This window comes from Podarcis muralis, chromosome 18 (assembly GCF_964188315.1).
Source record: "Podarcis muralis chromosome 18, rPodMur119.hap1.1, whole genome shotgun sequence".
Classification (NCBI taxonomy): domain Eukaryota; kingdom Metazoa; phylum Chordata; class Lepidosauria; order Squamata; family Lacertidae; genus Podarcis; species Podarcis muralis.
In genome coordinates, this window is record NC_135672.1 from 6,838,870 (window position 1) to 6,854,198 (window position 15,329).

Below are 15,329 nucleotides of genomic sequence, written 5' to 3' on the forward strand. Positions count from 1 at the left end.
ATCTCCAGCCACACAGATCTAATCATCACCAAACTAAAAACCGAATTCCAAAATTTAATCAAGCACATTCTCTTTGATACGAAAAGGTATTTTATTTTTGAGAACTTTTGTTTGTACAAAACTGTGGCATAATTCAAAAGTCATAAAAGTTTCCAAACAATATTATACATTTATAAGGAGGTAAAGAGGCTAAAAAAGTTAAACAAGCACATTTATTCCAGTCTGTATGATGTGAAGAGTGATTTAGTATCAACTCTGCTTTATCCTGAGGTATTGAACTGTAAGGGTTTGGTACTGTTTGAAGCAAGAATGACCAACCACCGAATATACAACCATGCCTTTCCATGTCTCATTTCCCATTCTAAGTAAGATAAAAAGGAATATTCAGACATGCACAAAGCAGGACACTGGTCTAAAGCTAATGATCTAGAGCAGCGGTAGTGACATTTTTGAATCCCAGGAGCAAAAAATTTGTTGGCAGTTTAGAAAATTCAGTGCTTTTCCAATGTTGAAAGCTCAGTCTTTCACAGCAAAAAAAAAAAGCAGTAAAAAGGCACTTCCAAATGGCTTTTGTGTGTTCCCATATGGCACTATTAAGTAGGAAGCAACACCTGGCTGATTAAATGTGGAGACTGAGGTAGTAACTTTTACATAAAGGCGGTTAAGACAAGTAACCAGTAGAGAAGAGGGCTTTTAGCAAAAAATGTCAACACTCCAAGAATCAAGGGGTCTCAAATGATCACTGCGGCGGGTCCTAAACCGGCAATCGTAAAAAATGCTGTGATAACAGTTTTTTTTAAAAAAATGCTGCCACAAAAAGATCAAGAGCATCAAACTTAACAGTAAAAAAAATCCATAGATCAAAGAGATTGTTCTAGCAACCAAGCCATGTACTAGGTTTTTAGTTTTAAAAGGAAATGACACCCCATTTAAAAAAAAAAACTGCAATTCTGTAGATTTTAGTAGCACACAATGAGAAATTTGCAATTCCTACAACCATGAAGGTTTCCTTAAAAAAAAGATGCAATCATTACTACAAAAATACATAAGCAGGTTCCTCAACCTTTATAGTTTTCAGGGAAGGGAGACGACAGTGACAGCTTTTTTCTGAAAGGCTATTTATTTAAATAAAACCCCGTCAAAAAACCCCCACAAGGTTTTGCTTTTTTTAAAATAAATCTTAATGAAATTAGAAGTGCTTTTTGGAATCACCGTCCATTGCCATAGCCAGGGAAGAGCTGGCTCAGGAGGGTCTGCAGCAGTTCATTCACTTGCATTGTATAGTTCTTGCCAAGATCATAACGGCAGGCTGGGCAGCTGTAGACTTCTGCTCGGAAGGATCGATCTAGGCAGTCCTGGGGAGTAAAAGAGACATCAAAGAAATGAGAATTTTTTAAAGACCACTAGCATACTGTTACGGAAGGGGGGGGGCATGTCTTCTTCACCTTCTTCGCTACAATATATCCATTTATTCCCAATTGTCAATGTCAACAGGGACTAAAATCTATAAAATCCATAGAAAATCAACGTGCCAATTTGCTCAATTTCTCTAGGACTCCATCACCCCTCCCCTGTCCTCCATAATCCCTCAAGTAAGGTGCCAAGACCCTAATCCTGTCAAAATCACTCTGCCAAGCCTTTCCTCCGGGCAATGCCAGGTGGCAGACTATGTGTATATGGACCATTGTCTTCCCATCACCGGCACTCAGGAAGCGCTTATCTGCGCATATCTCCAGCTCTGCATATTCCCCCTCCCTCCTCTATATGTTAATTCGGTATAACCCAACCTCTCCTTAATGTATTCATGATGTAATCTGTGTAACCCAACCTCTCCTTAATGTATTCATGATGTAACTGGGATGTATTTTGCACTGTATTCTGGGACATGGAGGGAGTTTCAAAAGTTCATGTCACTCCTTTCTCGCTGTTCAATCTCGTCTTGAACCTGTTGCGCAATAAACTTGGATCTTCTGCAGTTTGCTCCTGTCCGGCTGAGCTCATTTTCTTCCGCAGGGACCCGCGGACTTACTTAGTCCGACGAGCTGGGTGGCAGAGTAGCCCCGCACCTAGATTTAGCCATAACAATACTAAACAGGGACATAAAACCCATCCACTAAAAGTTTTGTCATAGCTATTAAAGTGCATCTGGGGTTTGTTTTTGTTTATTGATTGCCAAAAGCATGAAAGCCAACAGGAGTGTAGTATGTTTCCTTGGGAAAAATATAGCTACTACTTATGAAAGGGTAGTAATCTCCTTTGCATGAAAAATCTCTGGTTCAATCCCCAGAATATCCAGGCGGGCCTGAGAAAACACCTGCCTGGAAGCCTGTAGAGCCACAACAACTCAATATAAGATGAAACAAAAACCATACTTTTGCAAATATTATTTGATCCTTGCATTAAGAAAACAAATTTCTAATTTAAGATTCAAAACTCTGCAGAGTAAAAATAATAATAATGAATGGGTGATTCAACCCTTCCCCACAGTACCACCCTTTGCTGATTGTAATGAGAAATAAGAGTGCTAACCCACATCTAAGATAGCATCTTGCTTTAAATATAACTTAAGAATACTCTGCTTCAGTGATAAAATTGCCAACATTCACACAAACTGCAGCAAACTTAATTCTGGTAAAGGGCAACAAGGAGGGCCCTCTGTCAAGCCAGCTATGCTAATACTTTTATTGTTCCGTAGACTAGGTATATCAAGTTTGTAGTAAAACAACAACAGCCTGTGTTGAAAGGAGTTATTGCTGAAACTTGTCTGTTAAACCCACCTGTTTTTGTGAAGGGTGATGAGAATTCTTCACCACACACACAAAAAGATTGAATCACCCCCCTGAGATAACAGCTAAAGTCTATACAGAAAAAAGGAGCACCAGGATATTTCAGTCACACCCTATCCAGCCATCATCTCACTCTATTCACCTTAAGAGTTCTACCCTGCAAATATTTGCATCTTCACTAATCCCAGGACAAAAGCAATGACCCAATATTGCCTGAGGGAGGTACTCTTTCACCTTGCTTCAGCTGACAATTAACTTTTTGAACAAAGCAGGAGACTGAAGTGAGTCAAGGGATGTTACCAGAGGGCATGGGACCTTATCACAGCTTTATCACAGAGTAACTAGGGTCAGAGGAAGATTAGACAACAGATTTTAGTACAGCACCTCCTTTCTGCCCTTAGTCTCTTGCTATTCACAAATTACAGTGACTGGCTACCAAGAGCTAGTGGTTTTACACAATTAGTTTTCTGCTGCTGCTGCTTCCTTTTAACAACTTTTGGGGAAGAGAATCCCAATGATGTTGCGGTCTTGACTTAAGTAGGACCTTCCCATTTCACATGAAATACTACAGTGGAAGATCGGAGTGGCCTCTTAGAACAGGTTAACAAATACTGGAAGATACACAATTTTTGTACTTTATTCTGCATGCAGCCACCCTGTAGGGTAGGGATGGAAAGCTGTGCAGCTCCAGAGGTTAGACTCCAATTCCCATTATTCCTGACCACTAGCCACGTTGATGCGAGTTGCAAGTCCAACAACAGCTGGAGGTGCACTGGTTCCCCGTCCCTGTAGAGTTCGGCTCTGCCTACTGATGACACCTTGTTCACTCACACAATATTGCACACCCTAGAACAAGAGTGGGAACGCTTTTGGCCTAGATCTCTATCTGTTCTCAGTCAACACAGGACAACTTTGGTGACCTGTGGGAAGGACAACTCAATTGCCTGACATCTTGATGGTCTCAGATGATTGACGGCCGGGTTTTCTCCCCCATAAAGCCCTTTGCACTGTATTTTTCCAAGCACATGACAGCCAGCAGGGTGCCAGACGCTTGGGAACCACAGCGCAAGGGGCTTTGCTCAGAAAAGGGCTTGCAATGCTGTTTTCTGCAAGCAATTGGTTATGCGATTGAATAATTGATGAGGAACTCGTTTGTGCAACCTATTCACTTGCTCCACACCTGACTGGACTCAGACCAGGCGAAATTTGGCCCGCAGGCCTGAGGTTCCCCTCTGTTTCCAGAGCCATTCAGCAGGTTTTAAGTCTTAAAAATTATAGGAAGAGTCAATGTTCTGAAATAGGCACAGCAGTGAAAATCAATGGCAGCTCCTCACCTTGCATACGTTGTGCTGGCACACCGTTGTTATTGGCCGAAACACCACTTCCTGACAGCAAATGCACAGGAAAGTTTCTTCCACTTTGTTGAGGAATTTCTGCCGTGAAAAGGGAGATAGAGGAGTTACAGTAATGCTACTTCTGTTCTCCTATTGCTTAAACATTAAATGGGCCTTTTCTGCAGTGGCTCCCCACTTGTGGAATGCTCTCCCCAGGGAGGCTGTGAGCTTTCCAGTTGCATGGTAGAGGCAAAGACTTGGTCCCAGCCTCGCTTATTGCTGGGTTTCTACTTTGAGAGAGAGCTTAGGTTTTGTCTTGGGTGCTGATGCTTTTAATGTGGGAAGCCTTTTTTAAAAAGCATTATGCTGCATGTACAGACCAGGGCAATCCCAAGTTAAACAGAATGCCAATAACCATTGCTTCTTAACCCTGTTTTGGGACAAGCTGCACCCGCCCCACACATACCGGGCCGTCCTTAAGGGCTTCTAGTGCTTCACTCCACAACTTTGCATTGGCTTCGTCATCTTTAATGAGGGCCCTCTGCTTGGGGGTGAGCTTGTAGACTTCAACCTTGGTCTTCTTTGGTGTGCCAGCAGGAGAAACAGAGACGTCCGTCTCATTTCCTGGAAACGAAAACACAGGATATGCTTTATCTCAGTTTTATTTTCTGCCTGCCCCCCTCCAAAGAAGAAAACTGTAGACAATTGGATAAGGTATACTGTTACCAGAAAAGTTCCCACTGCATACCCCCTTTCTTTTCTCTATACATCTGTTTTGTGGCACCATGTGCCCCACCACATCTCCCAAGGATGCACATAAAATAAGTGCACCCCTATGTCACCCCAAAGCACCACACCACACATGCTATCCAGAAAATCCACCTGTCCCCCTTCTTTGTTTGCCTGGTTCCTAAAGGAGGCATGTACCCCACCCTTTCCTCATTTAAGCCAGATACTTTAAATCTAGCCTGTTAAAACAAGGGAAGCTTGAATTTCACTATGGAACAACCTGTCATTCTTACTTTTGGAACCTGTTGGTCATGTGTGCCTCTTTGCATTGTGGGAGACCCTACATCCTCCATAACCCCATTGCCTGAGATCATGTAGGCTGCTGCCTGTCAGGGGAAATGCCGAAGAGGTTTGCCTACCCCCTTTTTGGCTTCAATAAGTGTCAACTGTCTTCAAATATTGCCCAGGTGTGCGACGTTCCTGATTGCCATATCAATCAATCCCTAGGACAGTCATGTCCAAAGTCCATTTCAGGGGCCTAATCTGGCTACTTTGGTCGGCCCTCACGCATGTTCACTTCATCAAATATGGCCCTTTGAAAAAAGTTTGGGCACCCCTGCCCTAGGAGAACCTATTTCCAGTGTTAATGCTCTGCATAACCTCTGTTTGGAACTATGTAAATCTTGCTAATCCTCAGAAATTTAACACATCTTGGCTTGCCCAAGCGACTGTGTGATATATTTGTGACACTGAGGTAAGGGGATGTCCTCCTTCTGACGGCCAAAATGCAAACATTTAAAAGATGTGACACACTTTGTTCTTGGTCTCTCTCTCTCTCTCTCTCTCTCTCTCTCACCTCCTTGCAGGGAGGAGGGAGCGTGCTGCAGCAGAAGAATAAAGATCTACCTTGTTTTCACTGGACCCTGCTTCAGCACAGCTCATTATGCTCTGACCAATAACAAACCTGGGGGACTCTGAGTCTTGTAAAAGAAAGTTAGGCCTCTATAGGCACACACCCACCCCTATTTTCCAGTATCAATACCTACCAGATTTCCGCTTCCTTTTCCCTTGCCCTGGGGTTTCAAGCTCTTCAGTTTTCTTACTGTTTTCTTTTTCTTTGTTTGCAACAGATTCCAGATACCCTTCAGGATACTGAATTAGGGATGAGAAATGGTTAGCCTGTGCATAGCCCTCAGAGACAACATCCCTTAATCCAAGACTGGCCACTGATCTGGTCTAATCTCACAGGGAAGCTCTTAGGATTCCTTTCTCCTACCATAAGAATGCTGAGTTGCACCATCTAAATCAGGCTTCCTTAACCTCGGCCCTCCAGATGTTTTTTGCCTACAACTCCCATGATCCCTAACTAGCAGGACCAGTGGTCAGGGATGCTAGGAATTGTAGTCTCAAAACATCTGGAGGGCCGAGGTTGAGGAAGCATGATCTAAATCCATCAACCACAGCACTGCTCTTGCTGCCACCAGTGCCAAAGACTAATAATTGGTGTTACACATAACTGCAGCAATGGGAGGTACAGATGTAAAGCAAAATGTATTGCCATAAAATCCAGAGAGCTAGGCTGCCTACTGGACGGAACTGGTGTAAATGCATCTTCCCTCAAGATCTAAGCATGTTCCACTGTAACTGTTGAGCTGAAAAGGGGGACAGCTAGTTTTTTTTTTCTAATAAAAAAGCAGCCACTAATTACTGGGGAATGGTTTTTAGCTTAATGTCTGCATGGCTCTAACACGCTGCTCAAAATCCGAAAGTTTCAGCAGTAGGTATTGAACACAGGACATTCAATGGGCATTACAGGGAGAGAGAAAATCAAGCACACCTGAACCAGGTGTGCACTCCTGTTCAACTACCAGAGAAAGAAAACAAAGCCAAATAAGTGGTCAGAAGCATAACACAATCCTGAGAGGTTACCTTAACCACCATTTCTCTCGTAGCAGCTGGACTCCTGACCCTTCAAAGGACAAGGCTTCTCCACACTCTGCAGCATGACTTACCTGCATTGTCAGCCCAAGTTTCTTCATTCTCTCCTTCCCTTCCCGGGTCCAAGGGGCTGGCTCATCATCATCTCTCCTGAGCAGGTAGCGCCACACTAAGAAGCCAGATTTCCCTGTCTCAGGCCAATATTTAACAACCTGTAAAAGGAAATGAGAAGAGAGGTTTAAATGCCACACAATGCTTTCCTAATGAGCCCACTTTGAATCCACATTGCCTAGGCAAACTTCCTTACCTTATATATGCCGTCATATCTGTTCCCCTCCTTAGGGGCATATTTGCTATGCCTGCCCCCCTTTGCATTCCGCACCACCCTCACTGGCTTTCCGGCTCTCCAGTCCTTAGCCTCTGAGCCCTCTTTATCATTGATTGGAGCACTGCAGTTCAGCGCCAACGCCCTACAAAATAATTTTGAAAAAGAGAAAGTGTTTGTGGGAACCCAGCCCTTAGTTCTTAAAGAGATCAGAGAGGAGGAACCTGTGACCCTCCTTTTAAGTCCCATCAGCACCAGCCAGTCTGGCCAATTGCCAGGGGTGATGCAAACAGGAATCCGGCAACATCTGGAGGATCACAGGTTCCCGAAACCAGTTGTAGATCTTTGGTATGGAGATGAGGGCAGAAGAGGCAAGTAGCTTTTCTTCCCGCATCACAGAATAAGGCATGGTTAAGGACAGAAAAGCCTCACTTGACCAGGCCAAAAATCCATCTGCTCCCCACACAAAAATCCATTTGCTTCCCGCACTGCTCAGCCAGATCCCTCCAGGAAGCCCATAAGCAAACTGTGAAGGAGTTATGCTGCTTTTCAACATATTTCCAAAACAAAGCAGAGAGAATCAGCTTCTAGAACTGGAAGAAGTTGCTCAATGTATCTTTCCCATGTAATAATAAACATTATGTTTATTATTACAACCTAGAGAGGTGGTCAACAAAGCAAGAATGTTTCAAGAGCCACCACATTAGGCAGGTCAGTAAACATCTATAAAACACCTGCTTCTTTTCTTTCTTTAAATGCTTGCAAAAATAGAAATGCTTTCATAGCTTGCCATTTCCTGAAAACCCCTTGGAAGATAAGCTCTTTTGCCTCACCTGTTCATGTTTGTAAGTTTTTGATCACAAGACTGTTCAGCTGTACGTTTGTTTCCAGAAAGGTCACGACCTCCGCTTCCCGTGTAAGTGAAAGAATTTCCATGATCCTGAAATATATTCAGATGGTTCAATCCAAGACTGGGAAAATCCCAATCACCTGGTCACTCAAGCACCTGAATAAACTGGTGTTGCCACATAAAACACTTAGGTACTTGCCAAACTCCACCAATCTGCGCTTTAAAAAAAACCTGTGGCAGCCAAGGAATTTTGCGATATTTTTCCAGCCCTATTTCAAATCACATACATCGCTTAACTCAGATGTTACTATATTATTGTGTCCTCCCAAATGGGTGACATTCAAGAGGATTTTTAATTCCAGTTCTGCCACACTGTGGCTGTGTAGATATATAAAAAGACAGCCGCAACCCTGAGCAGCCCTTGGCCTTGCCTCTTACTGTAACCTCTCAAGGACAGCATACTGCTTTTTTGGTGGCGTGGGTGGTAATGATCATATTGTTTTATTGTTAAACACGATGGGTCCTTTAGCTGAGTATGTAAGTCTCCTAGAGACGCTTTGTATTAGGCAACAAATAAATTGAACAACAGCATACAGCAGACTGTAACTACTATAGGATTGATACATGCATTCACCCAGTGCTAACATTGTGTCACACATTATATGACAAACAAAAATAGTATTAACCTCACTGGTTCATACCAGTGTAGACAGAGAGCTTACAGGAGTGTTTCTGACATCTGACACTCTTTTCCTCTCTACACAATACATCATGTTCATACCACAAACAATTCATGTTTTAAAGTGTGAAGAAGTAAGAGCAGCACCCCATTGGAGGAGTCCATTCCATGATCCAAACTGGGATGGGAGAAAGAGGACAAACCTTTTGCCTAACAGGGTACTTCTTAAGAGCAATTTATCGGGCCTTCTAGAAAAGAGGTGAGAATGATGAGATGAGCTAACTGACACACACAACACTTACTATATCATCTTCGTAGCCGCCTGCCAGGACCAGTGAATAGGCTCCATCATTGCTTCTGCCATGTATACCTGCAACATGGGGCCTGTGGACACCCGACTCGCTTACCTATGGAGAAATGCAAATCCATGAGGTCAAGTACAGACAGTCACATGGAAGCATCCAATTCCCAGAGGATCAATGGGGTGGGGAGATATGGAAACTTTGTAATGGTAATGAACGTAAAACACTTCACCCACTACACCACCTACGAGCTATAACTGCCGTGGCTCCATTTGCAGTGAGAGTGCAGTTCCCCAAGAGCTCTTCACGTTACATTTCAGGCAGGTAAGTAACAATGGGAAAAGCAGTATTCCCCTTCTGAACAGAAAAGGTCAGGGCCACAATAAAAAAAAAATGGCAGTAGCCACTTGCCAGTCCAGAATTTGTAGTTCTTGCAAACAGAGCTAAATGAGTAGCATCCTGCTTGCCATCAGATTCAAGGGCCTTCTTGCACATTCGTACCCAGATATAAATAGCAGTTGTCTGTTGTTCCCAGGAACACCCACCCACTCCACAATGGAAAAAGAATAGGGCCAGGTACAGCATCTCACCTGGACTCTGAACTTCCACATGGTTCCAACTGGAACTCCAGGGATCGGCCCATAGTGGTTTGATGGGACTATGGTACACTCTCTTGTGCGACCTACACATGCCATGCCCTAGAAAATAAAGAAGTCACAGATCAAAACAGAAATTGCCACAAATTAGCCCACCAATTTATTGTGCTATTGAGCTATTAAGAGAAGGACACATTCATCCATTACGTTCCCCCAAATAAAACCCATGTAACAAAGCAGTCCCATCTAAGGTTAGCACAGAATCATTCCTGCTACCTATTTAACAAATGGGTCGTTTAACCTGCCCAATACTGGCCCTGTGCTGTTGAAAGGTAGATGTTTCCACTGCAAGCCACTGTAACTAGCAATTGTTCTCAGGACTTCCTAAGCTGTCAAGAGACAACTCTGCTTGGACCGACTTGTCACCCCTGTGACTTTTCTCTTTGTAGAACACATATTACATTCTAGTAGATTAGAGAACATGTGAAATACTTTGAGCTGGCTGGGCCATGTAATTGTGTACACATCCGTCTTGAGGTTTTTACATGTGTCTGCCACTGCAGGAGAGCAAGACAAAACAAACCAGGATGGACCGACCTTGCCCCAGTCCCGCTGAGAGGATGAATTTGCAGATGCCATCTTGGCTTTCTTTTTGCTTTCTTTCAGCTTCTCACCAGCCAAAACCACCTCACTTGCATCATTGCGACATTCAGGACAATACCTAGTTATCAAAAAATTAAAAAACAGACGCGTCATTGGGGGGGGGCCAGGATTGGTTCCTACGACTATTTTTAATATGCACTATTAGAAGAAGAAAAAACCTGTTAAAAGCTGCATCCATAATTTCATATACAGATTGGTCAATGTGTGTTAGAGCACAGAGCCAACACTAATGCACAGTGAACCTGACAAAACTCTTTCATCCAGTTTTCCTCCTTGTGAAACTGGCAGTTAGAAGTATATGAAGACAGACCAAATGGGCAAAACTAAAAAGGATATACCCAGCTTAATAACTCAAATGCCTTTAGCTGGGCTGCCTACAGTGGTTTTTCACAGCCCTGATAGCTGGCAGTGCCAGTTAACATACAAAGAACATGGTATTCTACTGAGCTACAGCCCTCCTACCCTGAGAGCAAAGTTGAGGTGCAAGGAAAAAAGAGGAGAGCCAGGCTGGCGCCCACATCCAACATGCTATTAAGAACCATGCTCATTACACATCAGATCACCAAGTGTCTTGCAAACTCCCTTTAAAAAGGTACACAACAAACTCCTGACTAAGCCAGGGAATAGTTAGAATTAACAGAACACATATGTTGTGTGTAGAAGGGGTCAGAGCTAGACCCCTGGCATTTCCAAAGGTCAGGATATCACTTTTCATAAAAATAAGCTGAAAGGAGATAGAAGGAAATGTCACAAAAGTATTTGCTGTAATCAAAAGAGCCCCTTGTCTTTGGGGTATTTAGGAGGACCCTTGCAAACAGGGTTGTGAAAGCATTGGTCCCGTGATCCATGACTGGCTAAGAAGCAGTGCTTTGACTCTTAATGGGCTTCATTTGCTTTTAATGGCAATAGGAAACAGCCATGTCTGATTGCTAGATATGTCAGCATCTCCAGTACATGCTCAATGATTGTCCAGGGTAAATTAGGCAGAAATGGAAGGAAAGAAGAAATAGGCACCAAAACCTCAACAATGGTTTTAATCAGCCATATTGGGGGGGGGGGGGTTTCCAGGGTATTGATCCCACTCCCAAGATTACTTTCAAACCAGAAAGGCCATGGGTCATGTGACCTTAAGACTTGCCGTAAGCATCCACTGCTTCTATAATACTTAAAATTATTTTCTGTCTGCTTACGAATCAATTTAAAAAGCTGCCAATATTTGTCTCATCACTATTTTACTGGCTTACTATATTTGTTCAGTTAATTTTATGTTATGTTTGTTCACCTGTTTCGTTTTATTATGCACTGTTAAAACTTCAATAAGCATTATAATTTTCAAAAAGTGTTCATTGCTACTTACCAGTCCTCATCATCAGGTATCCTGTTAAGAGGTGGGTTAAGACAGTAGATGTGGAAGGCCATGTCACACTCATCACACATTAGCTGTTTCTCTGGATCCTGCTTCCCTCCACACACATGGCAGGCGCACATCCGGCAGGTTTTGCTAGGGTTGTCTTTGCAGTGCTTACACACAGGTCCACTCTGCCCTGTGGAAAAGGAAACACCACACACCATACTGATCAGGCCAAGGAGAACAAACCACAAGAAACCTCGCAGAGGGCGGTTATTTGCTAGGATAACTAAATGGGAACTTTATGCCACCCACTGGGGATGGACGACAGCTGGTTTGCTGGAAGATTTCAGAGAATGCTTTCAGAGAACCCAGTATGGCGTTTTTCCCCAGTGACAGCTATCCTCTAAGTGCTTAGGAGGGAGAAGTGATATGACTTACTTTTTAGTGGGCTCTCAGAAGTAAGTGGAACAGCACAGCCAGGTTCTTCAATCTTGTAGATTTCATCCACAAGAGTAATTCGGCAATCATTCAAGGTATCTCCAGCATCCCTAGAAGGGAAGTATATAAGAATTGGCTGCACGTCAAGAAGAAGAAGAAAAGATTTTGGTACACACATATGGCATGTTAAGAGAAATGCCTCTCCCATCCCTGGGTTTAGGTCATCAGACAGCACAAAATAAGGATTTGGGGTGTCGCAGAATAAAATTTTCCGCGGAGGCTTGGCAGATGGGATTCCCTGCTCATAATCTATCACTTACCCAAGAACTATCTTGGCATATAACTCCTTGTATGTTCTGGTTTCTCGTTTTTGCAGGATCTCTGCATCATACCAAAATCCCCTCTCCTTTGGATCATCAGGATTGTAATTCAGCATGACGACGTCTCCTATTTCTAGCTCCTCCCACTTCAGAGTCGTCCTGGCACGAGCACGCACGTCTCTGGAGCTCAACTGAATGACACCATTCTCTGGATAGCTTCATTGGGGGACAGGGGGAGGCGGTAAGAAAACAACCCCACATGGTAAATGCAACCCACCCTACCATAGCAACATAAGTCTTAAAATTATCATCAATCACTTAAACTGTTCAAATTTTTTCAAGCACTGTACAGAGAGTAAAAACTAAAAGAAGTCCCTGCTTGCACTGGAAATGTGGAGGCCTGGACAAGATAACAAGAACAAAAAAGGTTTCTCCTGAGGACTTTTTGGCTATTTCTCCAACAGAAAAAAATGAAAATAAGGGGGAACATTGGATGTGAGTCAGGGAAATTCTATTAAAAATTATCTCACTTGGAATAAGAGAAAGGCATTTTAAGGCAAGATACGCAATACGTGAAGATCTGTCAAATTCCAGTAACGGTGAGGAACCGTTTAGGCCTGCCAAGCCTTGGAGGTTGACCTGCCAGGCAGTTTTGGGTAAACCACACTCCTCTTTCCCTGGGCTGATGTCATATACGATGTCAGGTGGAGGAAAGTTTACACTGCAGGTTGAAACCTCAGAGTGCAGCTAAAAAACTATTTCCCCCCCTCCGTAGTCACAGCTTGAACTCAAAAAAGAAGTGTTCCTTGTGAAGCCACAGTTTGTATTCAAGGCAGGCTGCAAAGGAGGATTCAGGAGCACACTTAAGAGTGCCTTACCAATTTGTTCCTTTGAAATTGAGTCACATGACATGGCCATGATGTCATGTAACTGATACCTGTCAAATTACACCTATCTGTCAAAGTGGCTCACAGTGGGTGGGGGAGATCAGGACCTGGCTTGCCTGCTCTATTCTCTCCTTCACCCCTGAACTAGAAAGTGATAATTCCTGTGTACACTGTAGTATAAACATATGCAGCACTCAGACCCAAGTTGCATTTCTGCACCTAGCGGGTGCTGCCATCTTCATGAGCAGTATACTGGGACCTCCAGTTTCTTGTGAACTGCCATCTTTTGGTGATCTACTGCAACACAGAGGCTGCCTCATTTTTGATTATAGAAAAGAGTGCAGGGAAAACTAGGAGCAAACCATTTCTAAAAGCAGCCACTTACAGCCAGCAGTAAAGTGGCCCATGTTTTGCCAAAGAAAAAGATAGCCTCACGCGGCAGCCAAGGAAAGCCCCCCACTTTTCCAAGGGGAAAGGGAACAGGAAGGAGTGGCAGAGGGCTTGCCTGTTCTGTCCTGCACAGTAAGGCACTCCAGCTGCTTCAAGCAACTCCCAGAGATGGAGAGCAGGCAGGGATCATCATGCAGCTCCACGACTATCACCACCCACCTCTGCAGCTCCAAGTTTAGGAAGGTGGCTGGGGCAATATAGCACATTCAGCATAGAAAACAAAGTGTGAGTGCCTGGTTACATCTATACCCAAAAGACATCCCCAATGCTTTAGTTGAGATTCCTGCATTGAAGGGGTTGGACTAGATGACCCTCAGGGACCCTTCAACACTTCAACTCTATGATTCTATTATTCTATGAATAATAGAACTCCACCATCAGGTGTTTGCCAAAAAAATTAATTGCCTGTTGTTCTAAAGGGACTAGAAAAAAACCAAAACACTCACTCTTCATATTTCACATGATATACAATGTCCTCTTCAGCAATGGCTTCTTGCAGATCAGATTCCTCATCACTCTCACTTGCCTTGTTGGCAGCTTTTTCTTTCTGGGTCACGTTGACAACCTGAGCTTCAAACCAGGCCCCCATGCTTGTATCACGAGCATCCACTAGCTCATTGATCTAAAAACAAAAGCCCAGAGTCCAGCGATTTAGCTGTTTATAAATAAACTCAATCTTGAAAATTACAGCCATTTCAAAAGGTAAACAGCATTCATTTCTGAAAAGCAATAAAGTCGAAGGGAAATGGGTATTTGGAGTGTTAGATCATAGGTGGCCAATCTTCTGGGGGCACATACCAGAAGGAAAGAAGTGGGAAGATCAACAGATGGGCACTTTTATAGTTAAAGACACATTCCAACACATTCCAACCAGGCAGAAATATTTTAGAACAGGCTTTCCCAAACTCAGGTCTCTGGCTGTTTTTAGACTATGATTCCCATCATCCCTGGCCACTGGTTCTGCTATCTATGGATGATGGGAGTTGTAGTTCAACAACAGCTGGAGACCTGAGTTTGGGATACCCTGTTCTAGAATGGCATGGAGCAGCACTGGAGAAAGTCCTGAGGGCCATATAGAGGTCTGAAGAGCCACAATCGGCTCCAAGGCCTGAGGTTCTGCATCCATGGCACACAGAAAGGGCCTCACTACTTTTGTTTCCTTCTCCTGTTCTGTGCTATTGCCTGACCCCTGCCTCAGTAGCCTAGGAAACAAAAAACACATGAAGATGATGGATTTTTCGGAGATAGCCGACCTGACTGGAAGAGTCCGCGACCAGAAGGAAGAGGAGTACCAGGAGGAATAGATGAAATTCAAAGACTATTTAGTTAAATATGTTAAGATAATTTAATTGGAAAAGCTTGCAAATACCAGATAGGCTTAGGTTTTAAATATGTAATGTTAGAGATTAAAATGTTTAAAGTTAAAATAGAAAGAAAGAAAGAAAGAAAGATGTTAAGTGATTAAGTGAATTTTATGAGAAAATTGGTTTTGGAAAACTGTTATAATGATATACACTGAAATTCAACTAGGGGGATTCCATGAAGTCACATAACAATGTCACTAAGATTGGTTTAAATACAGTTGAGATTTATGTTTGTTTGTTTAAATTTTTTTGGAAAATTAAAAAAAAATGGGGAGAAAAGGAAACAAAGAACACAAAGGAACAACTGTGGATTGTAA

At 43.1% G+C, this 15,329-nt stretch overlaps 1 protein-coding gene across 4 annotated transcripts in view; it reads right to left on the reverse strand.

The window, feature by feature from the left end:
• Nucleotides 1-934: 934 nt before the first annotated feature.
• Nucleotides 935-15,329, reverse strand: part of UHRF1 (ubiquitin like with PHD and ring finger domains 1) — a 34,498-nt gene continuing 20,103 nt past the window's right edge. For all 4 annotated transcript variants that reach the window (XM_028713412.2, XM_028713414.2, XM_028713413.2 and 1 more), the window contains exons 4-17: nucleotides 14,095-14,270; nucleotides 12,312-12,527; nucleotides 11,992-12,101; nucleotides 11,560-11,746; nucleotides 10,137-10,260; nucleotides 9,534-9,641; nucleotides 8,944-9,048; nucleotides 7,946-8,052; nucleotides 7,095-7,257; nucleotides 6,862-6,999; nucleotides 5,896-6,001; nucleotides 4,587-4,744; nucleotides 4,121-4,219; nucleotides 935-1,355 (exon numbers count right to left, since the gene is read on the reverse strand). In XM_028713412.2, coding sequence (XP_028569245.1) covers nucleotides 1,209-1,355; nucleotides 4,121-4,219; nucleotides 4,587-4,744; nucleotides 5,896-6,001; nucleotides 6,862-6,999; nucleotides 7,095-7,257; nucleotides 7,946-8,052; nucleotides 8,944-9,048; nucleotides 9,534-9,641; nucleotides 10,137-10,260; nucleotides 11,560-11,746; nucleotides 11,992-12,101; nucleotides 12,312-12,527; nucleotides 14,095-14,270 — 1,944 coding nt within the window. In that variant the 3' untranslated portion in view covers nucleotides 935-1,208. The remainder of the gene's footprint in view (nucleotides 1,356-4,120; nucleotides 4,220-4,586; nucleotides 4,745-5,895; nucleotides 6,002-6,861; nucleotides 7,000-7,094; nucleotides 7,258-7,945; nucleotides 8,053-8,943; nucleotides 9,049-9,533; nucleotides 9,642-10,136; nucleotides 10,261-11,559; nucleotides 11,747-11,991; nucleotides 12,102-12,311; nucleotides 12,528-14,094; nucleotides 14,271-15,329) is intronic.